General features: G+C 52.3%; 2 protein-coding genes, 2 non-coding genes and 1 pseudogene across 12 annotated transcripts; 4 read left to right on the top strand and 1 right to left on the bottom strand.

Annotated features, from left to right (window-relative positions):
* Positions 1 to 150: 150 nt before the first annotated feature.
* On the top strand, positions 151 to 3269 carry TRIR (telomerase RNA component interacting RNase). 2 transcript variants are annotated; one of them, XM_037504372.2, is made up of 3 exons: positions 161 to 561; positions 2450 to 2527; positions 2823 to 3269. In XM_037504372.2, exons 1-3 carry the CDS (start codon positions 214 to 216, stop codon positions 2928 to 2930), a joined length of 534 nt encoding a protein of 177 aa, XP_037360269.1. In that variant the 5' UTR covers positions 161 to 213; the 3' UTR covers positions 2931 to 3269. The 2 variants fall into 2 exon arrangements, with proteins under 2 accessions (XP_037360270.1, XP_037360269.1); XM_037504373.2 differs by lacking the exon at positions 2823 to 3269 and having other exon boundaries at positions 151 to 538; positions 2450 to 2526.
* Positions 3270 to 7570: 4301 nt separating this feature from the next.
* LOC119242408 (U6 spliceosomal RNA) lies at positions 7571 to 7670 on the bottom strand (annotated as a pseudogene).
* Positions 7671 to 8131: 461 nt separating this feature from the next.
* TNPO2 (transportin 2) lies at positions 8132 to 25159 on the top strand. Of its 8 annotated transcripts, none has more exons than XM_054693297.1 (25): positions 8132 to 8346; positions 9693 to 9804; positions 10462 to 10537; positions 10620 to 10769; positions 13447 to 13553; positions 13645 to 13778; positions 13869 to 13950; positions 14026 to 14148; positions 14241 to 14359; positions 15188 to 15248; positions 15373 to 15538; positions 15739 to 15891; positions 18553 to 18778; positions 18976 to 19147; positions 19549 to 19635; positions 19715 to 19822; positions 19919 to 20077; positions 20533 to 20620; positions 20812 to 20910; positions 21439 to 21534; positions 21823 to 21898; positions 22148 to 22247; positions 22327 to 22401; positions 22509 to 22615; positions 22717 to 25159. In XM_054693297.1, exons 2-25 carry the CDS (start codon positions 9706 to 9708, stop codon positions 22793 to 22795), a joined length of 2742 nt encoding a protein of 913 aa, XP_054549272.1. In that variant the 5' UTR covers positions 8132 to 8346; positions 9693 to 9705; the 3' UTR covers positions 22796 to 25159. The 8 variants fall into 8 exon arrangements, with proteins under 8 accessions (XP_054549272.1, XP_037361809.1, XP_054549271.1 ...); XM_037505912.2 differs by having other exon boundaries at positions 8133 to 8346; positions 21793 to 21898; positions 22509 to 22636; positions 22716 to 25159; XM_037505916.2 differs by lacking the exon at positions 8132 to 8346 and adding an exon at positions 8566 to 8696 and having other exon boundaries at positions 22509 to 22636; positions 22716 to 25158.
* On the top strand, positions 18832 to 18902 carry LOC119242466 (small nucleolar RNA SNORD41). The gene has a single exon (XR_005124475.1). It is a non-coding gene; the product is annotated as a small nucleolar RNA SNORD41 (small nucleolar RNA).
* LOC129145565 (small nucleolar RNA ZL2) lies at positions 20662 to 20738 on the top strand. Its single transcript, XR_008551312.1, has one exon. It is a non-coding gene; the product is annotated as a small nucleolar RNA ZL2 (small nucleolar RNA).
* Positions 25160 to 25270: the final 111 nt, after the last annotated feature.

The following is a 25270-nucleotide window of genomic DNA, read 5'->3' as shown; positions in this document are numbered from 1 at the left end:
ATCCGTGGGGCGGGGCGCAGGTCCATCACCACACCAGCCATTCCGCGGTGATAACTCCTTTGCCGCGTTTCTCCAGGCCCCGCCCCCACTGCCGACGCTAGCGGACCAGACTGCTCCTCCCGGCATGCATTGCCCGGAACCAGGCAAGTCCGGCGCCAAGCGCCGGGCCGGAACGGCCTTCCCGGAGTCCTTTGCGCGGCACCTGGTGACAAAATGGCTGCCCGAGGGAGACGGGCGGAGCCTCCGGGTCGGGAGGCGCCGGGCCCTGCGGGCGGCGTCGGCGGCAGCGGGAGTCGATGGGCTGAGTCGGGCCCCGGTACGTCGCCCGAGAGCGGGGACGATGAAGTGTCGGGAGCGGGCTCGAGCCCGGTGTCGGGCGGCGTGAACTTGTTCGCCAACGACGGCAGCTTCCTGGAGCTGTTCAAGCGGAAGATGGAGGAGGAGCAGCGGCAGCGGCAGGAAGAGCCGCCCCCGGGCCCGCCGCGACCTGACCAGCCGGCCGCCGCAGCGGGCCCCGGGGATCCGAAGAGGAAGGGCGGCCCGGGCCCCACGCTCAGCTTCGTAAGGAGCCGCGGGGGTGGGGGCGGGCGCCAGGGCCTGCCGTGGCTGGGGGAATCGGGGCTCGAGAAAGGATCGGGATCCAGATTCACCCTCCCGTCCCCATGAAGGGTCCGTTTGGATTACCCGCTGAAGATGCGGAATCAGGATTCCTGACGAGAGGTCTGGGGGCGGAGGTGGGGATCCTCAGAGCCTACCCTCGGGAACCGAGGAATTGCATTGGTAACAGAGCCCCCGGGATGGGGATACCAAGATACCAGGATTCTTGTGTGGGTGGTAAGCCTAACTTTGGATACTGGAATCGTCTCTCAGTATGGGTAAGGGGGCAAATTCAGGTCTGGATTCTGAATCGCTTACTGAGTGATCTTATGAGAAGTGATGACTTCCTTAAGTTTCATTCGTCCGGTGTTCATTTACTGAGCACCTTACTATTGTGCTAGCATGTACTAGGTGCTGGATGTGCCGTGGTGTACATGACAGACAAGATTTTGGAGCGTCTGGGGTGTCCTACCCCTATTTTCGCTATTTGTAAAAACGGACACATCACATCTGATGTGATGAGGATTCAGAGTGCAATCCTGGAAAAATGGTTATTAGCAGGAGGCCTGCCTTATGGAAGGGACTAAGCTAATAGTTCTCAATTGGTGACAATCACCTAACCCCCACCTTTGGCAAAACCTGTAGATATATTTAATTGTCAGAACAGGGGGAAGTATGATACTGATATCTATGAGTAGAGATGTTATCCTACAAAACACAGGAGATGGGGAGGGTTCATGGAGTAGGGGGGAGGATGTTGGGGGGGAGGTAAAGCGCCTCTCCCAGCAAAGAATGTTCCAGCTCAAAATGTCATTAGTGTGAGATGGAGAAATTCTAGGCTTAACAATTGGCACCTATATTGATGTTCAGCTCTGCGCTTTCTTTGGTGTTAAGATCAAGTCCCTGTGGTTTGGAGAAAACAGTGGTGAATTGAGAACCGATAAGGCGTCAAATTTCCTGGTGTGTTAAAAATGAGTGAGAATAGCCCCACCCTCTCAGATCACTTAATGCCTGGTTTTGGGATAGAGATGAGATGTTGGTAAAGCTTGTTGAAGCCCTGGACACAGGAAATCCTAGGTCAGTAGACAAAGATGGATGAGTGTGTGTAAATCCAGAGTAAAATTTCTGTTGGAGGAAGGAGAAGTGTTGAGTTTTATCTGCTGGTGTGAGGCCTGGGGGTGGAGATCCAGTGCCCCCTTGGTAGGTGGGAGTAGCAGTAATTGTCACTGCCTTTTGCATTGTTCATCAAGAGGCTGTTTAGGGAGCATCCTCAAAGAGGCCAGGTTAGATGCAGGGGACACAGTGTCTTTGGTGGTTAATTGAGGGTGCTGCTCTGTGGCTTAGAGCTACTTGACCCCCAAGTCCAGCTCCAGTGTTTGCTGCTACCATGACTGAGGGTAAAGGACCTTGCCTTCTCAAATACTGTTTCCTCATCTATAAAAGAAAGTGAAAGTCGATGATACATCCAAAGCACTTGGCACAGGGCATGGCATACAGTAAGTGCTCAATAAAGGGAGCTGTTGCTGCCTGTATGGTTCCTTCTAGGAAGGGTGAGGCTTTGGCATGGAGAGTGAGGTCAGAGCTGCTGGTCCCCACCCATGTAGGGATTTTTCTTGTTTTCTGGGAGGGCATCCCGGGGCCCAAGGACTGCCTGGGCAAAGTGGGCCCAGGGCAGGTGCTAAGAGTTGCATGTGCTCCTCTCTGATTGCTGCGCAGGTCGGCCGGCTGGCGGAGCTGGGCGTGGCGTCAGGACGGGCCACCAGGCCGGGCTAGGAAGGTGTAGTGGGCCTCAGCGCCGCCAAGGGCGGGCCCGACTCCTGTAACCGTTGCAGTCTTCTGTCCCTTCACCCAGGTGGGCAAGCGCAGAGGCGGGAACAAGCTAGCCCTCAAGACGGGAATAGTAGCCAAGAAGCAGAAGACGGAGGATGAGGTGAGCAGGCCGGGTATGGGGGGCCATCCCTTATAACCTCTGTGTCTGACCATCTAGCCCTGCCCCTCCCTGTCCAGCATCCAGGCCTTGGATGGGTGTACTGGGTGGGATAGGAGGGCTTTCAACAGCTTCCCAGGTAACTTGACCTTAATATGTTGATCTCAAACCCATGACCTTCAGGGTGACACTGGGGTGGGTCAGCTCTGGACAGTACTGACCCAGGTTCCTGGCCTCCTTGACATACCCTTCCCAACCACCTGTGTCTTTCCTCCCCCTCTCCCCCAACCTGCCACAGGTATTAACAAGTAAAGGTGATGCGTGGGCCAAGTACATGGCAGAGGTGAAAAAGTACAAAGCCCACCAGTGCGGCGATGATGATAAAACTCGGCCCCTGGTGAAATGACCCCCTTCCCCTGCCAGCCCACGGCCTGGGACTCTCTGCGATGTACATAACTATTTAATGCAGCGGCAGCGGAGGCGGCGGCGGCAGCGGCAGCCTTCCCCCGCAAGGACTTATACACAGAAGGAAACTGAGATGCTTTTCGCAGCCGCGGACAATTCTCCAGGACTCTTTTTTACCTGAGCACTTGCCTCCTGAGACTTCATAGAACAGTGGTTTACTGTCCCTTACTTTCCCACCTCTTTACTCTCTCTGGCTCTTTTCTTTCTGTCTTCCTATTCTCACCCTCCCCTCCCCTCAGCCATCACTTCTGGGAAGTAAAGAACTTGACTTAGTGCTGGAGATGTGTGCTTGGTTTGTTTCTTTGCTCGATCCAGCCTGAACCCTCCCCATTTGCTGGTACCACATCCATCAAAGCCTGAGGTTGGCCTAGTGAGGAGGTTTTGGAGGCCTGGGGACAGGGGCACATTCTCTCCTGTGGAGGTCCTCAAGCCCCATCTTTCTTCACCCTTGACTACAGCTCCCTGTTTCTCCTCATGTTTAGTTTCTCTTCACAGTCCCATTTTGACTGGGCCAAAACAACACACCCTGTTCCCTCAGCAGAAACTTACTGAGAACCTGCTTTGTGCCCAGGCTGTTGTAGGGCCTAGGGCCACAGCAGCAGAACAGGCCAGGCCCCCTGCCCTGGTAAAAGGAGTCGGACACAAAAGATGGAATGCTATTTTGGGAGGTGACTACTAGGAAGTACAGGATAGAGGGGCTATGGAGAGGAGGGTCTCTTTCACTGACATCTGATCAGAGTCTTAAGGGAGGTAGACTAAAGAAAGGTGTGAAGGTAACCTGGCCCTAGTGGGGAGTTTTTTCTTTTTTAAAAGATTTATTTTTATTCATTTATGCATACAAGAACTGGGGTGTAGACCAGAGGTGTAGACGGTGAGAGGATTCACCAGAGACAAGAATGGGGAGCAGAACAGGCAGATGTACTGAAATACACTGCTGAGAGGAGCAGCGGGGGAGACAAGAGAGGTCTGCTGTGCCATGTGGGTTAGTTCCATAGCTGGGGATCGAAGTCATGCAGCAGTGGCTGGCTATAGCTTGATAGCGCTGAAACTTTAACCCCTGTGCCACCAGGGAGGCCTAATGGGAAGCTTTGAAGAGGCCCACATGACTGGGCTGGACCCCAGGAGTGAGAGGTATATGGACCTTGTGGGCTAAGACGAGAATGTGGGACTTTGTTCTTAAGTTAGAAGACTCGGAGGCGGGAAAGGGGTTGAGCTAAGGAGCAACAGGATTTTTTTTTCTCTTAACAAGATCCTCTGAATAAAGTGAAGGGAAGATGTGTCTGGGCCATGGGTGTCTTGGGAGGGGTGAAGACTAGGATCTGGATTTTTTTTTTTAAAGATTTTTTTATGCATACAAGAACTGGGGTACAGGCCAGAGGTGTGGAAGGTGAGAGGATTCACCAGAGGCAGAGTGAGGAACAGAACAGGCGGATTGACTGAAATACACTGCTGAGGGGAGCAGTGAGTGAGTGAGGAGAGGTCTGCCGCACCATGTGGGTAGCTCCCTGGCCAGGGATTGAACTCATGTTGCAGTGGCTGCAGATAGCTTCATAGGTTGCGTCTTAACTCCTTGCGCCACCAGGGAGACCCTAGGATCTGGATTTTAGTGGGTTGTATACCAGACCAGGGGTACCTGCAATCCTTCCAGGGAGGCTGTAAAGGGACTATTTGTGTCATGCACCAGTGGAGAACACTGAATGGGAAAATCACTAAGCAGCACACCTGGAACCTCTGGAGGGCAGACAACTGTGGTCCTGAAAGAAGCTTGAGGTGGCACTGGCCTGATCTCTCAAAATTTGCCAGATCCACCCTGGGTGGGGGTGAGAGTAGTGGGGTGGGGTAGGGCCTCCCAAATCCTGATCATCAAAACAAAACTCCCTTCCCTAATGGAGCTGACATTCTAGATTGGAAAACACACAAAACAAAACAGTACATATGGGGGTTGTGGTGGGCGGAGTATGAAAGGATGATGGAGGAGAAGAGATGACAATTTAAATTGATTGGAGTTGGCCTCCCCAAAGTGACATTTGTTCTAAGTCCTGAAGGAGATGGGGCAGGCAGTGAAGATGGTCTAAGTATTATAGGCAGATGGAATAGTGGGTGCAAAGACCCTGAGCTGAAAGAGTAAGCAGACTTTGGAATGGGATATCTAATCCCATCATGCTTCCTAAACACAAGTAATACTTTTCTGGTTTATTTTCCACATCAGCTGGAATATCCCTTCTACTTTGGGGATGTTGAGCTGGCCCCGTTGTGACTTTAGCCTTGGGGATGGAGTGTTGGGGAGGAGACATAGGAAGCCAATGGAGCCACCCTTACCACCTCCCTCAAAACTGTCAGCAACATGCACAGATCTTTAAAAAGAAATAGGAGTAGGTCTCCTTGCAGCATCTCAGCCTCTATTCTGGAGTGTCAGGAGGCAGGAGGAACTGATGGAGTCCTGATACCTCCCTTCACTGCACTCACCAGTCTGACCTGGGCAAAATCTAAAGGAGAATCAAACTCAGGTTTTGGTGAATCACACAGCCCTGATTTCAAACTATTCTGTTGCCTGTTAGCTGTGGGATCTTGGGTAAGTGAGCCTTTTTGTGGCTCAGGTCTTCATTATGAAATAGGGATAAAATACAGAAGAAGTATCTCTAGAGTCCAGTTCTAAAGTAGGGGCAATGTTTAGTCAAGTTAACCTTGTCATTATTTGAAATAGCTGTCATTACTTCTCTGGGTGTAACACTTGTGTAGTGCTAGGGGGCTGACTTTGAGAAATGCTGACCTTTAAATGCCTGGGTGTAGTGTGATGAGAGGCCCAGACAAGAGGCTATTGTAAACAAAGACATTGGTCTCCCATTTCAGATTCACAGTTGGGAGACAACTCCTTGAGTTTGTTTTCTGCCCTCAGCACTTCTAGTCCAACCGAATTAAGTCTGTCGCTGTGCACAGGGCTGTTAGGAGAATTACATTTGAAAACCCTTAACAAGCAGTAGTGCTTAAGAAATTGGGGGAGGGTGGTGAGTGGAAGGGGGCTGTTTCTCTATTCACTCAAATCTACAAGGCAGGGAGAGAAATTTTCCATGACCACACGAGGGCTTATATAGGCAACCAGTGCCACTTTATTCTGCCCCGACTCCTCTCTTCCCCAGGCTCGGGCAGGGCCGTGGGAAACTTGATCTATTAAGATTTATGCGAGCATTAAATTCACTCCAGCAGCTCCTCTCGCTCACCACCTGATCCTTATCTGGGGCAGTCCTCAACCCTGCACAAAAGACTCCTACACTTTGCACCTCAGCCTGAAACTTAAAGGCCCAGTCCCAGCCGCGTAATATCACCGGTACCTTCTCCGTTTCCGTAGGAGGAGGAGGAGGAGAAGTGAGGGCTCCACGCTCGGAATTTGAGTCTCAGCATACCCCGCGAGCACCGCGACGCCGGCGCACTGCTGGACGGGATTTGTAGTTTCAGAGCCTATGTGCGCGAGAGAAGGCCACTGCGCATGCGTGGGCATCAACTTTCCGTATTTGCTTCGTAAGCCAATTTTCTGTTCCCATCCCAGCGAGCTGATGTGGGAATCCCGGGTGGTGTTCTTTAGAACTGTTCCCCGATTCTCGAAGTGGAATTTGGGGTTAGCTGACCCTCCCCAAGTCTCTGCCAGTGACCCGCAAAAGAGCTGATTTTTATGAATGAATGGAGAAGATAACATTGGCGATGTTAGGTGGGCTGAGAAGTCTGTTTCCCCACCTCCAGACTGGGGCAAAAAGTGACCTTGTAATCTCCAGAAATCAAAAAATCTCTCAGGACAAGGCTGTGTTTTCCTTTGGGATTAGACTCCAGTTGATTCAGTAAATATTGGTTTAGGGAGAGGCTGACTACAGTGAAGGGATGGCCTTAAGCCTTGTTGGGTAAAAGCCACATTAAAAAAAAAAGATTTATTTATTTATACATACAAGAACTGGAGTACAGGCCAGAGGTGCGGGGCTGGTGTGTGACAGGATTCACCAGAGACAGAGTGGGGAAGAGAAGAGGCGGATCTACTGAAGGGGAGCAGTGGGTGAGACAGGAGAGGTCTGCTGCCCCACGTGGGTCAACTCCCTGGCCGCGGATCGAACTCGTGCTGCAGTGGCCGGGGATAGCTTCATAGTGCTGAGACTTAACACCTTGCGCCACCAGGGAGGCCCCAAAGCTACATTTAAAAAGAATAAGGGTCTTTAAATAACAGGTAATTCTTAACTGGTATTATCTCTAACCCAGAAAGTATTCTTATATCCTGCTGACAAGTGGAAAACTAAAGCTTGGAGTGGCAGTTCATTCACCTGTTAGCAGGACTAGGAGGGGAAAACCTAAGTGCTTCAAATTCCCTAGTGCCTCCCTGCCCCATCGCTCTGCTCTTGAGAAAGGAAAGAGGTGCCCTACTTTGTCCTCAAACGGCTTAAGGCTCACGAAGATGTCTTTCTTCATGACTCTGCCCTTGCCTACCTAAAATTTCTGGACTGTTCCACCTCATTAAGCTTCAGGTAGGCAAAGGATTAGCTCTTTTGCTCCTGCATCTACATTATTAATTTCATTTTAAATAATTTTATATTCTCGTGGATTTTTTTTTCTGTATGCTTCACGACTTTGTGTGTCATCCTTGCGCAGGGGCCATGCTAATCTCTGTAATGTCCCAATTTTAGTATATATGCTGTCAAAGCACGCACTCTTGTGGGTTTTTTCATATCCTTCTGAAAACTATCAAGCAGTACTGGAAAATAAATGTGGGAAAACGTGGTAGAGGCTTCTGCAGGAACCCAGCCTATCAGGCATTCCATTTGTTTGGCTTTCCACTCTCTGTCTCTGGGGGAGAAAGTTCACCCCACATGCTCAGTCTCACTTTATTTGCGCGCACATATTGTACCCCAAATTACCCTCTGAATGGGGTTACGGAGACAGCTAGGAGGGAGTGACAAAGGCGCAGCTGGTTCTGGTTGGGCGTTCCCGAGAACACCGCACACTGAAAGTCCCCACGCGCCACCACACTTGTTTCCCAACGAAGAGCTGCTGTCAGGTCAGGGAGAGACGCTGAGAAAACGAGATGCTGGGAGGACTGGCGGGCCAGAAGGGCCAAGAGTCGCCAACTCTTCGGTCACGTGACCCTGTATTGGCGGGGCCAGAGTCTCCACCGTGCCAGGCCACGTGCGATGGTTGCTTCTTCTAATTGGCTCTGCTGGGCCAGTTTGAACGGTATACGGAAGCCGCGGCGGCTCATCCCCGGCCGCGTTTCTTTCTTTCTTTCTTTTTTTTTCCCAATTCCCTCTCTTTGGCTCCCTCCTTCCGCGCGAGTCTCTGGAGAAGCCACATCGCAAGGAGACGCTGCTGCCGCCCGGGGCTGGGTAAGTAGGCCTTACCCGGAGCCCGACTGGCCCGGCCCCGACTTGCGTCCACTCGTGCTGGGCTCCCGACCAGCGAGCGCCGCGCGGGGTCGGGGCGTCGGGACCGCGCCAGACCGGGAAAGGCCGAGGACCCAGTTGGGCCCCCGATTCGCAAGGCATCGAGAACCCGCCGGCGCGGGGGAGGGGGAAACCAGCCAGGCTGAGGGGGGTGGGGCCTCGGAGCCAGGCCAGGACCCGGTGCCGCGAGAGTTGGGCCAGCGTGGCGGCTGGGGTTGGGCTGAAGGGGATCTGATTGGGGGAAGCGTCTGGGGACTGTTTAGGGCCTGATGGGGGAACGTCTCGAGTAACGGGTGTGTGTATGTGGCTGTTTTATAGGGGCTTGGATGGGTCTGATTAGGGGAGGCTGCATTGAAAAGTTGGGGTGGGGGCTTGTTAAGCTCTGATAGGAAGGGGCGTCGGGTTTCGGCCTAGAGGGCTTTGCCGGTATCCGTTAGGGGAAATCCTGGGGGCGGGGAGGGGGGGCTTGTTTGGCCAGGTCTAATTGGGAGAAGCTGCAGAGATCGAACGAAGGGAGTTTACAGCACCAGGTGGTCGAGGGTTTGCCCTCACTTAATTGTGGGAAGCGGAGAGTTCCTGCGACTGGGGTGGATAAGGGAAGGCTTGGCCGGACCAGATTGGGGAAACAAGGGGGCCCGTCTAGGGGGCTTCTGTTGTAGGGTGGGCGGGCTTAGTTGGCTCTCATTCGAAGAGGACCTGTCTAGGGACTGCTTCGGCCTAATTAAGAGGACTCCTTTCTGGTCGAGTCTTGCTAGGCCAGAAAGGGAGGGAGTCTGGCATCCTGCTGAGCTTGGAGGGCCCGATTAGGAGAGGTGGTAGGGATGTGAACAGCTGGAGCGCCTTGGGACGGTGCACCTGGGGAGACTCAGGACAGAGGTCGACAGGGATCTGGTGGAGATTGAAGGCTAAATTTCGGGAGAAGGGAGATCTTTGGGTTTCGTGCAAACACCGAAGTGATAACGGGGGTCGGGGGCTATCGTGGTCTCGGGGAGGGACAGAATGGGCTTCGGTGGTAGGAAGGCTTGGTGCTGGGTCGGATGAGGATCCGCTGGGTCCTGCCACCCCCTTCCATGGCATGCTTCCACATACCCCCTGTTCGTGACGCTGATACCCAGACTGGTGCAGTTGACGGGGACCTCACTCTTGGGCAGGTGTGGATGGGCGGCCACTGCCTGTTCGCTGAGGGCGTCCCAATCTTTGGCCGCTGCTTCCATCTCCATGGGGTCTAAGCCCAGGTCTCACATGCAACCCTTGGGACCCAGTGCTGACCACGACTCCTACCCCCGCAGCTCGCCTTGCACCATGGACTGGCAGCCAGATGAGCAGGGGCTGCAGCAGGTCCTGCAGCTGCTCAAAGACTCGCAGTCACCCAACACAGCTACCCAACGCATCGTACAAGATGTATCCACCCTTCCTTCCTTCCGGGCTTGGGGGAACCCCGCAGACATCTGCAGCCCCTGAGAACCCGAGAGGGAGGGCCTGCTTCCTTGTCCCCAGACTCTACAGTCTAGGCTAATTGGTCTTGACAGAAAGTTAAGGATTAGAATTCTTGGACCCTTTTCCAAAGGAAAAGAGGCCCTGCAGGACATTGGCTGGCATTTGGGTTTTGTTTAAATTTCATGGTTAAAAATTTTTTTCAATTGTTTAAAACAAGTTAACCTTCAAAATAATTAAAACATTAGCAAATTTTGCTTGAAAATATGGATTCCCTCTTTCAAAAATCTCTTAAAAAAAGCAATCAAACTTGGACTGTTAGTGAGTGGAGTTAAGTAGCAGCTACCACCTGGGTGTGTCAACCCTCTTCTGTTTTGACCAGGTGTTCAGGAGCTGTGGGAAGCCCAGGCTTGCTCACACCACCCCTTCTCAGCCCACCAGTAAACTTGATGTGCTGGGGATACAGTGTTGTTCCAGGCATGGTGGTTGACAGGCTGGGTCTGGGAAACCTGGCTGCAGGATCCTAATAATCAGAAGTGCTGTTAGTCACATGATGTTGCTAGTGTGAGGGGAGGACCCATCTGGGGATGTCCCTGTCTCCCAAGTCCCTTAACAACCTGACAGAAACTCAAACAACTGAACCAGTTTCCAGACTTCAACAACTACCTGATCTTCGTCCTGACCAGACTCAAGTCGGAAGGTACGCCCTTCGTGCCCCTCCATGCAGGCTGGACTCTGCTTTCTTCCTCATTGTCCCCTGAGCATCAGCCCTCTTCCCCCAGATGAGCCGACTCGCTCTCTCAGTGGCCTCATCCTCAAGAACAACGTGAAGGCACATTACCAGAGCTTTCCGCCACCTGTGGCTGACTTCATCAAACAGGAATGTCTCAACAACATTGGTGACGCCTCCTCGCTCATCCGAGCCACCATAGGTGAGGGGGACAGTGGAGGGTTGCCTGTGATGACTCATTAAGAACTCATTCTTGGCCTAGAAAGCTTCTCAGCCAACTTTTTGGTTCAGCACAAGTGTTCCCGCACTGTGGGCAGTAGTACTATTACTTTTGCCATTTTACAGATGAGGAAACTGAGACACAGAGATGTTAAGGGTAAGTAGCAGAGCTCAGAAGTGGTCAGTGAATATCTGACCTTCATCTTCCCCAACAGCTCTCCTCACTTCTGACATTAGCACTCATTGACTCATTGTTCAGAATTGAAAGCTGGGAGTGAATGCAAAGGATGTGGTAGGTTACAATACAAGGAGCTGAGTGTCATTAGCTAATTCTTACCAATGGTGATTTAGATGAAACATTTATAAAGTTTTTCATGAGGCCTCCCTGTGGCCTACATGTTAAGTCTCAGCACTTTCACTGCTACAGCCTGAGTTTGATCCCTGGCCAGGGAGCTAACCCAATATGGTGCAGTTTTCCCTTCAGCATTTTCATTGCTGATAAATACCAACCCTATTTCTTCCAATTAAATTCCCCTCCCTCCCAGCGTTGAGATATAATTGACATACTTTTTTTTTCCTGTCAGCTTTCAACAGGAAATTGTGTAACAGTGGAAAGGGTTTTTTAAAAAGATTTATTTATTTATGCATACAAGAACAGGTACAGGCCAGAGGTGTGGGGGGTGGGGTGAGAAGATTCACCAGAGTGGGGAACAGAACAGGTGGATTGACTGAAATATACTGCTGAGGGGAGCAGTGAGTAAGGAGAGGTTTGCTGTGCCATGTGGGTAGCTCCTTGGCCGGGGATTGAACTCATGTTGCAGTGGCTGCAGATAGCTTCATAGGTTGCGTCTTAACCCCTAACGCCACCAGGGAGGCCCAAAAAAGACAGATTTGTTTGCCCTAAGTGGAAGGTAGTTTTAAAGACATGTAATTAAAAAAAACAAAACAAAACAGGATTAAATTTGAACTAAATGCTGAGAACTGCAGTGCTGATTAGGACCTGCTGCCTCTGTTAAAAGTGAACCTCACCGGCCCCTCCCTTGTGGCGCAGGGGTTAAAGTCTCAACCTTTTCAAGCTATCAAGCTATCACCAGCCACTGTAGCCAGGGAACTAACCCACATGGCGCAGCAGACCTCTCCTGTCTCGCCCTCTGCTCCCCTCAGCAGTATTTTACTAGATCCTCACTCTTTTTTTTTTTTTTAAACATTTATTTTATTTATTTGTTTTGTTTGTTTATTTATTTATACAAGCACTGGGTACAGTTAGAAGCATGGGAGGGTGAGAGAATTCACCAGAGCCAGACCGGGGAACAGAACAGGCAGAAGTACATTGAAGTACACTGCTGAGGGGAGCAGCGGGCGGCAGGAGAGGTCTGCATGCCATGTGGTACCCTCCTCCGGTGGCCAGGGAGCAGCTGGGGATCGAACCGGCGCTGCAGAGGCTGTGCGCAGCTTCGCAGCCCAGTGCTCAACCGCTGTGCCACCGGGGAGGCCCTAGATCCCCACTTTCTGGTGAATCCTCTCACCCTCCACACCTCTGGCCTACTCCCCAGTTCTTGTATGCATAAATAAATAAATAAAATAAATCTTTTAAAAAAAAAGTAAATCTTACCACCACCACCACCCACACCCCCAGGCCAGCAAATCATAGGATTTGGACTTAATGAACTCATTCTAGGTAAGTATGCTAAGTACTTGAGTTAAGTCCTTCAAGCTTCCTAATAGCCCCAGGAAGCTCCTTTATCCCTTCTGAGGCACAGAGAAGTCAAGTGATGTGGCCCACAGTCATAGACAGGGACAGCACTAGAACTGTATTGGTGCCCTCATGGACTACCCAATGTAGGGATCATTTTTCCCTGCAGTTGTGTGAGCTGGAGTTATCTGGAGTCTTGGCAGTGGCAGCTTGCTCCTGGGGAATACTGCCATATCTGACTAAATACCATCTCTGATACCACCTGTGTTCAACTCAACTGCTAGACCATCCCACTGCCCTCACACTTCAGATACGCACTGCAGGTTGCACTTGGGTTTCTAACAAACAGAACAAGTCCTCCTAGAGGCCATGTGGCCCTGGCCCTGCCACCTCCCACCCTCACGTCCCTTCCCTGTCTCCCTTACTCTCCATATAGCCCCACAGGCTCCTCATCCATCTGAGAATACATCAGGCCCACTCTAGCCCTGGACCTTTGCACCTATTTTGCCTGGGACTCTTCCTTAGGTGGTTTCTCCCATACTTCATTCACATCTCTGCTCAGATAGCAAGTTGTCTTCTGTGTAAGCCCTGCTCTGGACAGCTAATTAATAGTCAACACCTAATTAAAAATCTTCACTCACACTCTCAGCTTTTGCTAGCCATCTTCTATGTTTTATTTCCCCCCAGCTCTTGGCTTCTAGCCTCTCATGTCTCTAGTTGATTTATTTTTACCTCACAGCCTGCCTTATTACACAGTCAGCTCCCAAGGGCAGGAATGTTGTGTTATATTCTGTGCGGCATCCTAGGTCCTGGAATGAGCTGGCTCTCAAGGCTCAGAATGTCTCAAAGGGTGTGTAGGAATTCCATGGGGTAGCATGTAAGTAGGTGAAGTGAGTGTGAGCAGGGAGGCCAAGTTGCCAGGGAGACCCACATCCAAACTAAGAAGCGTCCTTTTTGGTTGCTCCAGGCATTCTTATCACCACCATAGCTTCTAAGGGTGAGCTACAGATGTGGCCCGAGCTGCTGCCCCAGCTGTGCAACCTGCTCAACTCAGAGGATTACAACACTTGTGAGGTAGGCAACAAGCTGGTGCCCACCTGAAAGAGTGAGCTGGAGCTGAGCCAGACTGGGACCCATACCTGTCTGCCTGCTCCTCTCCACTTAGGGAGCCTTTGGAGCCTTGCAGAAAATCTGTGAAGACTCCTCTGAGCTTCTGGATAGTGATGCCCTCAACCGGCCTCTCAACATTATGATCCCCAAGTTCCTGCAGTTCTTCAAGCACTGTAGCCCCAAGATCCGGTGGGTGTGGCTTCCCAGGAGTCTGCAGGGGGGCTGGAGTAGGTGAAGTAGGCAGGGGCTTGGATGACTTGTGTGCCCACTCCCCACTAGGTCCCATGCCATCGCCTGTGTGAACCAGTTCATCATGGACCGGGCCCAGGCACTGATGGACAACATTGATACCTTTATTGAGGTGGGTCCCTGGGCTATTGATGGGGGAGGGAGACGGTCCAAGGCCCTGCTGCTACTGACCCTGCCTTCCCCACAGCATCTGTTTGCTCTGGCCGTGGATGATGACCCTGAGGTGCGGAAGAATGTCTGCCGAGCCCTGGTGATGCTGCTGGAAGTGCGGATTGATCGGCTCATCCCCCACATGCACAGCATCATCCAGGTATGCATGCCGATGCTGAGACTGGAAAGGGGGGCAGATGGGGAGCCGCCCCCAGCTGGACGAGGCCTCAGTCTTTTTCCTACTCTCCCTAGTACATGCTACAGAGGACCCAGGACCATGATGAGAATGTTGCCCTTGAAGCCTGTGAATTCTGGCTGACGCTGGCCGAGCAGCCCATCTGCAAGGAAGTCCTGGCTTCCCACCTGGTCCAGTGAGTGCTGCTTCCTCCCTTAGGCCCACCCCAGACTGAGCCTTCCTTTCTGGTCACCTCCTGTGCTAGTCTCAGATTATGTGTCTAGCTCAGTGTGCTTTCTATCCTTGTTGCACTTATTTTATCAAGTACTAATAATGTAACTTGAATGACTTAAATATTAGGCAAAAATAGGTGGAAAAAATGGAATATCAGTAACAGCTCAGGCATAGCTGGATCTAAGTACTCAAAAAATGTGAAAGGCCTGTGCCCAGTCTCAGATCTATTTCCTGTGTCAGCTTCATTCTCAGACCTGACCTTTCTTCATGTAGTGCTATAGCCTTCCAACTTAGGCACCTTAGAGTAAAGAAATTCTCAGGTAGTATCCCCAGCAAAACCCCTGTGGCTTACTTACCTGTGACTCACCTTAAATCACTCAGTGTTGGATCACTGAGGGTATGTTCTTGGTCCCCCATATTCTTAGATGCCCTGCCTGATTTTTCCCCTAATCTGACCCCATCCAGGGAAGTGCCCAGTGACTAGATCACATGTCCCTAACTTCTGGCGTGCTAGAGTCAGGCACTTTTTCCAGTTTTCAGTGTATTAGGGCTGTTGGGAATTCACTGAGTAACCAGGCTATGTGTCAATTCTGTCATAATCATAGTAGCTAAGACTAGGTTGGGATAGCACTCCCATGGGGAATGAATGGATGCAAGACAAGCAGAATCTGACTGCTCTATAGTCTCTTCCTTGACTTTTTAACCTCCTACCTGCATCTGTTTCCATCTCACCTGGTCTTTGAACCCCACTCTGGACCTCTGCATCCTGATGAACAGCCTCTCCCAACAGGTTGATTCCTATACTGGTAAATGGGATGAAGTACTCAGAAATTGACATCATCCTGCTGAAGGTAAGTCAAGGCTAGTGGCCAGGCCTGGTTGAGCAGGCTAGGGCCTAGGCAGGCAAGCAAGTGTCTGGTGTCAGGGTCAGGGCCTGATGTTTTTTATGGTGCTCAATGTCTCTTTGGCCCTTAGGGGGATGTGGAGGAGGACGAGGCAGTTCCTGACAGCGAGCAGGACATCAAACCTCGCTTTCACAAGTCTCGCACAGTGACACTGCCCCATGAGGCTGAGCGGCCTGATGGCTCTGAGGACGCTGAGGATGATGATGATGATGATGCTTTGTCCGACTGGAATCTGAGTGTGTGCCCTGGTCTGGGGGAGTGGTCTAAGGGAGTGGGGGGACAGCATGCCCTGGGCTGTTTACCTTTTGTGATAAGTCTGCGCAGAGATGTGAAGATGTTAATCTCTGATCCTGGGGGTTTAATCAAGTGCCGGTGGCCTGCCTGTGGAGCTCCCTGAGCCAGCCCTCCATCAGCCCTCCATTCCCTCCCGCCCCAGGAAAGTGCTCAGCAGCAGCCCTGGATGTTCTGGCCAATGTCTTCCGGGAGGAACTTCTGCCCCACCTACTCCCCCTGCTCAAAGGTCTCCTCTTCCACCCTGAGTGGGTAGTCAAGGAGTCAGGCATCCTGGTGCTGGGTGCCATCGCAGAGGGTGAGTGCCCCCAACAACCTGGCTGCACCTGAACTCTGATGATGTAAGACTATTGGGCTGACCCAGACAGGGCTGCCTTGGGGTACAGCTGCACAGTACTGGTGACATCATTCCTAGGTTCTCTCCAGAGACCTACTCACTCCCTTCTAGGATTTGAATTTTCCCCTCAGTCCATGGGCCGGAAAGAAACCCTGAAATCTGCAAATGCAGGCCTACTCCTTAAATCGCCCAGGCAGGTATTTCTCTGAGGTTGTAAAGACAATTACAGATACAGCGACAGTACAGTTACTTTTTTTTTCTAAAGATTATTCATTTATGCATACAATAACTGGGGGACAGGCCAGAGGTGTGGGGGCTGAGAGGATTCACCAGAGACAGAGTGGGGAGCAGAACAGGCAGATTGACTGAAATACACTGCTAAAGGGAGCAGTGGGCGAGTCAGGAGAGGTCTGCTGTGCCATGTGTGTTAGCTTCCTGGCCAGGGATTGAACTTGTGCTGCAGTAGCTGTGGACTGCTTCATAGTGCTGATGCTTAACCCCTTGCGCCACCAGGGAGGCCCAGTACAGTCACTTTTGTAGTGGTTCCCTATAGCAGGTGGCCTGGTCTTGTGGGCTTACCACAACCTTATGGGCTGGGTTTCGTAGAATGGTAACCTGAGATCCAGTCAAGTATATCCATGGTGCAGCTGGGCTTTGAACCTACCCCAGACTGTTAGCCTGGCCTGCCAGAATCAGAAGTGGGTGGTGGTGTTCCCTTAAACTTAACGTGGTGTGCTGATACTGGTGTGGTTTTCCGGTCCTTTTGTCCCCTTGGGTGTACAGCTTGAATTACCAGAGGACTTTGTTTTTTATTTTATTTTTTTAAAGATCTATTCATTCATGCATATAAGAATTGGGGTACAGGCCAGATATGCAGGAGGGTGAGAGGATTCACCAGAGACAGAGCGGGGAACAGAATAGGCAGACTGACTGAAATACAGTGCTGAGGGGAGCAGTGGGCGAGACAGAAGAGGTCTGCCGTGCCATGTGGGATTCCCGCCTGTTGGCTGGGATCGAACCCGCGCTGCAGAGGCTGTGGATAGCCTCACCGCACTGTGCTCAATCGCCTGCACCACCAGGGAAGGCCTACCAGAGGACTTTAAATCTGTTATAGTTATTACCCATGACCATCTCAGCATCCAGCCCTGTCATAAAAAGTGTAGGTCTTAATCTGAAGACCTTTTTATTTATTTATGTATTTATTTATTTGAAAGATGCATTTATTTTTATACAAGAGCTGGACTACAGGCCAGAGGCGCAGGAGGGTGAGAGGATTCACCAGAGACAGAGCAGGGAACAGAACAGGCAGCTGACGAATTACACTGATGAGGGGAGTAGCAGGCGCAACAGGAGAGGTCTGCGGCACCATGTGGTATTCTCGCTGGCTCGCCGGGATCGATCCCGCACTGCCGAGACCGCGGACAGCTTCACAGCATGGTGCTCAACCCGCTGCGCCATCGGGGAGGCCCATATTTATTTATTTTTTAAAGATTTATTCATACATGAACTGGGGTGCAGGCCAAAGGTGTGCAGGGTGAGAGGATTCACTGGAGACAGAGTGGGGCGCAGAACAGGCAGACTGAGTGAAATACACTGCTAAGAGGAGCAGCGGGCGAGTCAGGAGAGGTCTGATGTGCCATGTGGGTTGCTCCCTGGCCGGGGATCGAACTGGTGCTGCAGTGGCTGTGGATAGCTTCATAGGTTGCATCTTAACCCCTTGCACCACCAGGGAGGCCCTGGAGACCTTTTAAAAATTGTCCAAAGAGGGGCCTCCCCAGTGGCACAGCGGTTGAGCGCTGGGTTGTGAAGCTGCCCGCAGCCTCTGCAGCGTCGGTTCAATCCCTGGCCGCCTACACGAGGGTCCCACATGGCGCACAGACCTTTCCTGCCACCCGCTGCTCCCCTCAGCAGTGTGCTTCGTCACTCTGTCTGTTCTGCTTTCTGCTCTGTCTCTGGTGAATTCTCTCACCCTCCCGCACTTCTGACTGTACCCAGTGATTGTATAAATAAATCAATCTTTAAAAAAAAAAATTGTCTAAGGAGAGGTTTCTTCATATAATTGGTATAACATAGCTTGCATTATGGGTGCTATGCCATGACACACACAATTTGTATATCAATAGAGACTGTCTTAGGTGTTCAGTGTGCTAATGGGAAAGAGCTTAAGGGATTGACTCTAAAATGGTAAAACTGGACTTAAGTTATCAGAAGTGTGCGATCATCTGTATTCTCTAAAAGAGCCATGTTGTGGTTTTAAAAAAAAAGGTGAAGAAGGAAAAATCTCAAATATCTGAGAAGGGTTTTAAAAAGAAATTACTTTCCTTTCATTGGGTCACTGCTGCCCATAAGTCCCTGTGCAGTTAAGGACATCTGAATATTTGAATGAGTGCCTGACTGATGTAACAGAAGCCCTGGGATGGCGTGGGTGGGAGGCATCAGAGGGGAAAGACTCTGCCACTTCCCATTCCGACCGTGCCTTTTACTGGCTCTGACTCTGAGCCAGTTATTTGATCTCAGAGCCCTTTAGTTTCCCCATATGTCAGATGCTTCAGTTGATTCCTCAGCAGGGTGGATGTGGCAGGCCCAACTAGCTCAGGCTTGCCCCTGTGCTGGTCCTTTCAGGTTGCATGCAGGGCATGGTGCCCTACCTGCCTGAGTTGATCCCACACCTCATCCAGTGCCTGTCAGACAAGAAGGCCCTCGTCCGGTCCATTGCCTGCTGGACGTTAAGCCGCTATGCCCACTGGGTGGTCAGCCAGCCGCCGGACATGCACCTCAAGCCCCTGATGACGGAGCTGCTGAAGCGCATCCTAGATGGCAACAAGAGGGTGCAGGAGGCAGCCTGCAGGTGACCCTCAACCCCTGGCTCACAGCCCCCATTTTCCCATGCTGGCTGTCCTCCGGGAAGTGATGACATTCATGTAACCCTGACCTCTTGGTGATTTCTCATGTATTCGTACTGGCTGATCCCGCACGCGCCTTTCTGATCCCTTCCTGCACCCAGCCCTTCCTGCTGCTGCCCACTGAGTCGCTCTCTTTCACCAGTGCCTTCGCCACCCTGGAGGAGGAGGCCTGCACAGAGCTGGTACCCTACCTCAGCTACATCCTGGACACCCTTGTCTTTGCCTTTGGCAAGTACCAGCACAAGAATCTGCTTATCCTCTATGATGCCATTGGTACCCTGGCTGACTCTGTGGGCCACCACCTCAACCAGCCGGTGAGACCTTTTAGAGACCCTTCCCAAACCCTATGCCCCTTAATACCCTGTGACCTGGTGGCAACCCTGTGTCACATGCCAGAGACATGGCCATGACCTCAACACCTCAACAAACAGACCTTGCCTTGCCCTGAGCCTACTCCGAGTCTAGCGGGAGACACAGTTATGAGATAGTGTGGTAAGTGCTGTGTCAGCGGAGCTCAGAGAACTGTGGGAACCAGGAGGCACTGAGGGAGTGGGAAAACAGACACAGGATGGATGAGAAGGGTGTGCATGGCAAGGATTTGCAGGGCTCCATGAGCCACTATGATGAGCCCAGACTACTCAGGTGACAGGTGCCTCAGAGTTGTAGAGGCCCCCACTTCCACCCAGGGAGTGCCAACTTCCCACTCCCCCTCCAGGAATACATCCAGAAGCTGATGCCTCCGCTGATCCAGAAGTGGAACGAGCTCAAGGATGAAGACAAGGACCTCTTCCCTTTGCTGGAGGTAGGTGAGCTCCAGGCCCGCTCCTGAAGCCCTGCCCTACCACATCTGAGTTCACCTCTCCTGCTCTCTTCCCCACCAGTGCCTGTCATCTGTGGCCACTGCCCTGCAGAGTGGCTTTCTGCCCTACTGTGAGCCTGTCTACCAGCGCTGTGTCACCCTGGTGCAGAAGACATTGGCCCAGGCTATGGTGAGCACCCACCTGACACTAAACTGCCGCCCACTGTGCCGCTGGCCTGGCCTGGTCCACTTCCCTCATCCACCTGCCCACTCCATCTGTGCGCAGATGTACACCCAGCACCCTGAGCAGTATGAGGCCCCCGACAAGGACTTCATGATTGTGGCACTGGACCTGCTCAGCGGCCTGGCCGAGGGCCTGGGTGGCCACGTGGAACAGCTAGTGGCCCGCAGCAACATCATGACACTGCTCTTCCAGTGCATGCAGGTGGGTGGGTGCCCTTGCAGACCTCTACTGGACAGTGACAGTACCGGGCAGCTGGTGCAGGCCACTCGGGGGTGAGGGGGGTGCTCAGGGCCCCAAGAGACTTTAGGAAAAAAGGGGCCTGTAAAAAACAACCCTTGTAATTATTTTACAAGGTGATCCGAACAATACATGAGTGAAATCCCACTGAGAAATGCAGATGATGTAGAAAACAAAAGTGGAAAACAGGAAATACAAACCATCCCTTGGATGTTACCCCAGCACCATCCCTGAAAGTGTATCAGAATGGTAGCAGTTATGTCTGCTCCCCTCTGCACAGTACTTGAGCAGGCATTCTTGTTACCTGAGTCCAATATGCACAGATGGGGTCGAAAGCCTTGGTGCTGGGAAGTGACAGGGTCAACTGTTGGTTGTGGCGAGGTATACCATCTCACACTGACTGGACTCTGACCCCCCAGGACTCGATGCCTGAGGTCCGACAGAGTTCCTTCGCCCTCTTGGGAGACCTCACCAAAGCCTGCTTCATCCATGTCAAGCCCTGTATCGGTATGACACCCTTCTTGTCCCTACCCCGTGAACCCAACCCTGGCCTCAGGTGATGATGAAAAATGACCAGGAAACACCGTGAACAAACTGGAATGCATTCGTACTGTCTGATGGGGCCTGCTGGGTCAGGTCTGGGACCTCATCCTGGCTGGCTGGCCTGCCTGCTCAGCACCATTCTTTCTCCCCACCAGCTGAGTTCATGCCCATCTTGGGCACCAACCTAAACCCTGAATTCATCTCTGTATGCAACAATGCCACCTGGGCCATTGGTGAGATCTGCATGCAGATGGGTGAGTGCCACTCAAGTAGACCTGTTCCTAACCTGGCTTTGACTGACTGGTCCCTGGTATCTTTGAGAAAGGCCCTGAACATTTTCTTCAGGGCTGGGCCCAGTGGCCAAAAGACCATTTGTGATTGACTTTTCCGAAGAGACTGGACAGAAAGCCTGTTGTGATTATATTTTTGAGAATTCCCCTCTTGTTGACTAAAAGGCACGCTGGGGTTGGTTGGGAGACCTTGGCTGCTTCCCCTGCCCACTTCCCCTCACATGGATTGCGGGGGAGAGTGGAGAGGGAGAATTTGGTCTCATCCTGTTGTTCAGCAGTACTCAAGGAAAGTTACTAGTGTTTAGGGTGTGTGGGTTAGTCTGGTTGGATCTTGGGCTGGGGGCCAGCCAGAGGTTTTTGTTCTGTTAATGTCATGGTTGTGGCCAATGTCTGGATGAAAGTGGGGGCCAAACAGTGAGATGGGACAGTTCCCCAGATTGGCCCCCATGCATGATGTGGGCTATGCTTGGCTCTGACTGGCTGGTCTCCCAGGGGCAGAGATGCAGCCCTATGTGCAGATGGTCCTCAACAATCTGGTGGAGATCATTAACCGGCCCAACACTCCGAAGACGCTGTTGGAAAACACAGGTGGGTGCCCAGACCTTGGCTGATGCCTGCTCTCCCTGTCCTGGAGATGGGGTTTCTGCTTGGGAGGGTAGTTGAAAAGGGCCTTGGGAAGAAACCAGGGAGGGCATCTGCAAGGGCTTCTGGGAAGAGCCCAAAGAAAGCTCCTGGCCTTGAGAGAGACCCAGGTAGCAGGAACTGTTCCCTTGGGCCCCATGGGGCGGGGCTGGTGCCTCAGAGAGGCCCCGCCATGTACCGTCCCGGGGCCGCTCGGGGTTGCAGGTCGCCTGACGAGTTCCTCTGCCATTCCAGCCATCACCATTGGCCGCCTGGGCTACGTGTGCCCACAGGAGGTGGCACCTATGCTGCAGCAGTTCATCCGGCCTTGGTGTGTGCCTACCTTTGTGAGGCCTGCTGTACGGTGGGCCAGGCAGTGGGGTGGGTGGGACAGGCCCTGCTGGTTCCCTCACCTGAGCCCACTGCCATGCCTAGATGCATGTCCCTACCCCACCACCTCCTTCTCCCCATGCCCTTGAGTTACATGTCCTGCGCCTGCCCCACTCCCTCTCCTCCCATAGATGTCCTTCCTGCTGTAGCCCTGCCAGTGGCTGATACCTCATTGTTCGCTTCCCCACAGGTGCACCTCCCTCAGGAACATCAGGGACAATGAGGAGAAGGACTCAGCCTTTCGAGGCATCTGCATGATGATAGGCGTCAACCCTGGGGGCGTTGTGCAGGTCAGGGCATCTGGGTTCTGAGGGAAGGCACTGGGACTGGGCTGGGGCGGCCCCTCACATGGGATCCATCATGTTTCAGGACTTTATTTTCTTCTGCGATGCTGTAGCCTCCTGGGTGAGCCCGAAGGATGACCTTCGGGACATGTTTTATAAGGTAAGCTTTCGCTTGTCCCTTATCTAGGCTTGGCAGGTGGTGAGAGCACCCCCTCTGGAGAGGGGAGGCCATGCTCATGTTACTCTGCTGGGGCATCCCCACCACAGATTCTCCATGGTTTCAAAGACCAAGTCGGGGAGGAGAATTGGCAGCAGTTCTCGGAGCAGTTCCCACCACTGCTCAAGGAGAGGCTGGCCGCCTTCTATGGGGTCTAGAAGAGCGTGGGGACCATCAGGTGAGGGGACCTTGTATGGGGGGAGGTGCCATGATGAGCGCCAAAAGGGTGCAAGCCCTGACCTTTTCTCTTCCCACAGGTTTCTGTGTCCTCGTAGGAGGGGTTGCTGGGGATCGCACTGCGTCCAGAAGTCGCCGAGCCCTGGTCGAGGGGGGTTAGGGAGGAGTGAGCGGGACCCAAATCCAGATGCCTTGCCTGTCCATCTACCTGCCTGGCCCAGCCTATGCGGATGGGCAGGTGGGTGGGGCCTCCATGCTCACCTACAAATGGGAGGGGGGGGTGGGACTTCTTGGCGGCAAGGGCCCCTTGCTCTCATTGGGGTTCACCTCAGGCAGCCCATTTGGACCAGCCAAGTGGGAGGGAAGAATCAACACAGCCAACTGAATCTGGCTTAGGATGAGGCAAGGGAAAGCAGGCGGGGAGGGGGGTCCTTGTAGACAAGTACACTCACACGTACACACGTGGTCACACGCATGTGTGGGCGCTGCAGCCAACCAGGCTGGGCCAGCTGCCCCACCATTTCCCCGACTGCATGGAGACAGTAGAATTAGTGAACCCCTGAGTTAACCTGTAAGGCCTTCCGTGTAACCTGCATCTAGAGTTTAAGAAGCTTCTGCTGTTTTGCGAGAATTGGCGGTGATTGGGGAGGGCTGGGTGGGTTGGGGGCCTCTGCAGGGACCCTAGGGCGGGGTGGGGGGAAGAGATCAGCCATCTTGGGGCTACCCAGTCAGCACGTGCACGCTTTGGATCTGCTCAGCACACTTCCTGCCAGCTCTGGCAGCCTCAGCCAGTGTGTCCCCTTCAATGTCCCGCCCTAGCCTGGAAAGTGGGGACCTCCAGAGTGGCTGGGTCTGCCCAGCGGGCACCCTTTCTCCCTCCCCTGTGCTCCAGCGGTTTTTGAAGACCCTGCGTGGGGGGCCTTTTTCCTGAAGAGACCTGGGGTGGCCACCTGAGTTGCTGATACCTACTTCTCTGTGACTTCTTCAGCAAATTTGTTTCAAGGGCAGTCTATTTCTCTGCTTCTGCAAACCCCCTTCTCAAGTTCCAGGCCTAAGTTTTAACACGAGGGTCAAGGCAGGGGCATTAAATTGATCAATGGCAGAAGACTAAGGTATAAGTTTTGCCAACAAGATGGAAACCGAGGACTTGGAAAAGGGAAAAAGGTCATGTAACTGCTGAATCCCAACTCTGGGCCTGGCACCCTGTTCATCCTAGCTTGCAGTGGGTCCCGGGACCCTGCCAGATTGGGGCAGTGAATCTAGAGAAACTTTGGGGATTGATTAGGGGGACTGAGTCATGATGGGAGAGTCTCCTAGAGAGGGAGGGGCTATGGCTACTTTGCAGTTGGTCTTAAAACTGAAACCTGACCCTGTAGGCCTCCTTATATTTTCCTTTTTCTCTTACTTTCTACTTTGCGGGGCCCTTTTGGCATCTTGTGTGTGTGGGGGGGTTTGACAGGAGTCCTGTTTTCTGGGACCTTCTCCAACCATCCTCTGGGGCCCTGGATTTCACCCCCATTAGCCCTGTATCTTCTCAGACAGGGTCAGACCCTGCTTCTGTGCCCAGGGGCACTTGGTACACATTCCATAAGCACAGTTTTTCCCCCTGTGAAACTCCAGCAGGTCCTCTGGGAACCATTTGTTAAAAAAAAATTGTTTAATTTTCTGGTAATTCCAGTTCTTTGGAGCAGCCTCTGCTGGAACTTGGGGTTTGTGGATGGGTCTGATGGGATTGGTAATACCCTTTCTTCACCCAGGATTTTTTTTTTTGGGGGGGGGGGTTCAAGCCACCTTCAGGGAATGGAAGGAGAGAGCCTGGTTCTAGTTTTTTTTTTTTTTTTTTAAAGAGATCTATTTAATTTTTTAATTTATTTTTGGTTGATTTTTGCACAACGAAGTTTCAACTTCTCAATCTTCTCCCCTGCCCGGGGCTGCAGACCCTAACTGGCCTGGATCTGCAGTCCCTCTCACCCTGTTTACCACATCTCCCTGTACCCCTTCCCCTCCTCTCCACGGGCTCCGGGGTCTGTCCATTTGTTACTGTGCTGTGCTGGGGATTGGTGCTGAGATGGTGTGGTGAGATTCCACTTGTGTAGAACTTTGTTGAGTAAAGATCAGTTTCTTGTGAAACCCTTGGTCTCCATCTGGCCTGCTATGTCTACGGCTTTGACAGAAGAGGGGGGAGCCTGGGAAGCTTTAGAAATGGGGATGCATAGGACTCAGACCAGGAAAATTGGGGGAATGGGGAAGTAAGCAGGCACTAACCAGGCGCATTTCTTGGAAACCCAAAGCCTCTCAATTCCCTGTAAAATGCAAAGGTGAACCTGAAAGGCAAAGATTAAATGTGATAACATGCAGTGTGTTCTCTGTAGCATAATCACAGCTCATTAAACATCCTGAACTCACTAGAGGGAACTCAGCCATTAGCCTTACAGCTCAGGTTTATGAACCCCCATCTGCCAGATTCTGAATTGAGTGGTAACAGTTCTGTCATCATTGACTGATCTTGCAAGTCTGGATTGTTGTAGTTTTTGTAGAAGACTCAGCCCAGTGCTCGACCTGGGGGCGGGGGATGTTGGCGGGGTGTGTGTGTGTGTGTATGGGTGAGTTACTGTGCAAATGAGGAATTGGTCAG

This window comes from Talpa occidentalis, unplaced genomic scaffold (genome assembly GCF_014898055.3).
Source record: "Talpa occidentalis isolate TD23 unplaced genomic scaffold, MPIMG_talOcc4v2.1 talOcc4.12, whole genome shotgun sequence".
NCBI classification, from domain to species: Eukaryota; Metazoa; Chordata; class Mammalia; order Eulipotyphla; family Talpidae; genus Talpa; species Talpa occidentalis.
This window is presented reverse-complemented; position numbering and strand designations above follow the sequence as displayed.

Excerpts from the sequence above, each read along its gene's own strand:
- TRIR (XM_037504372.2), top strand. The coding sequence starts at position 214 with ATGGCTGCCCGAGGGAGACGGGCGGAGCCTCCGGGTCGGGAGGCGCCG. Across the intron at positions 562-2,449 it reads CGGGCCCCACGCTCAGCTTC|GTGGGCAAGCGCAGAGGCGG; the intron begins GTAAGGAGCCGC and ends CCCTTCACCCAG. Across the intron at positions 2,528-2,822 it reads AGCAGAAGACGGAGGATGAG|GTATTAACAAGTAAAGGTGA; the intron begins GTGAGCAGGCCG and ends AACCTGCCACAG.
- TNPO2 (XM_037505911.2), top strand. The coding sequence starts at position 9,622 with ATGGGGTCTAAGCCCAGGTCTCACATGCAACCCTTGGGACCCAGTGCT. Across the intron at positions 14,360-15,187 it reads CTGGCTTCCCACCTGGTCCA|GTTGATTCCTATACTGGTAA; the intron begins GTGAGTGCTGCT and ends CTCTCCCAACAG. Across the intron at positions 21,535-21,822 it reads GACGCTGTTGGAAAACACAG|CCATCACCATTGGCCGCCTG; the intron begins GTGGGTGCCCAG and ends CTGCCATTCCAG.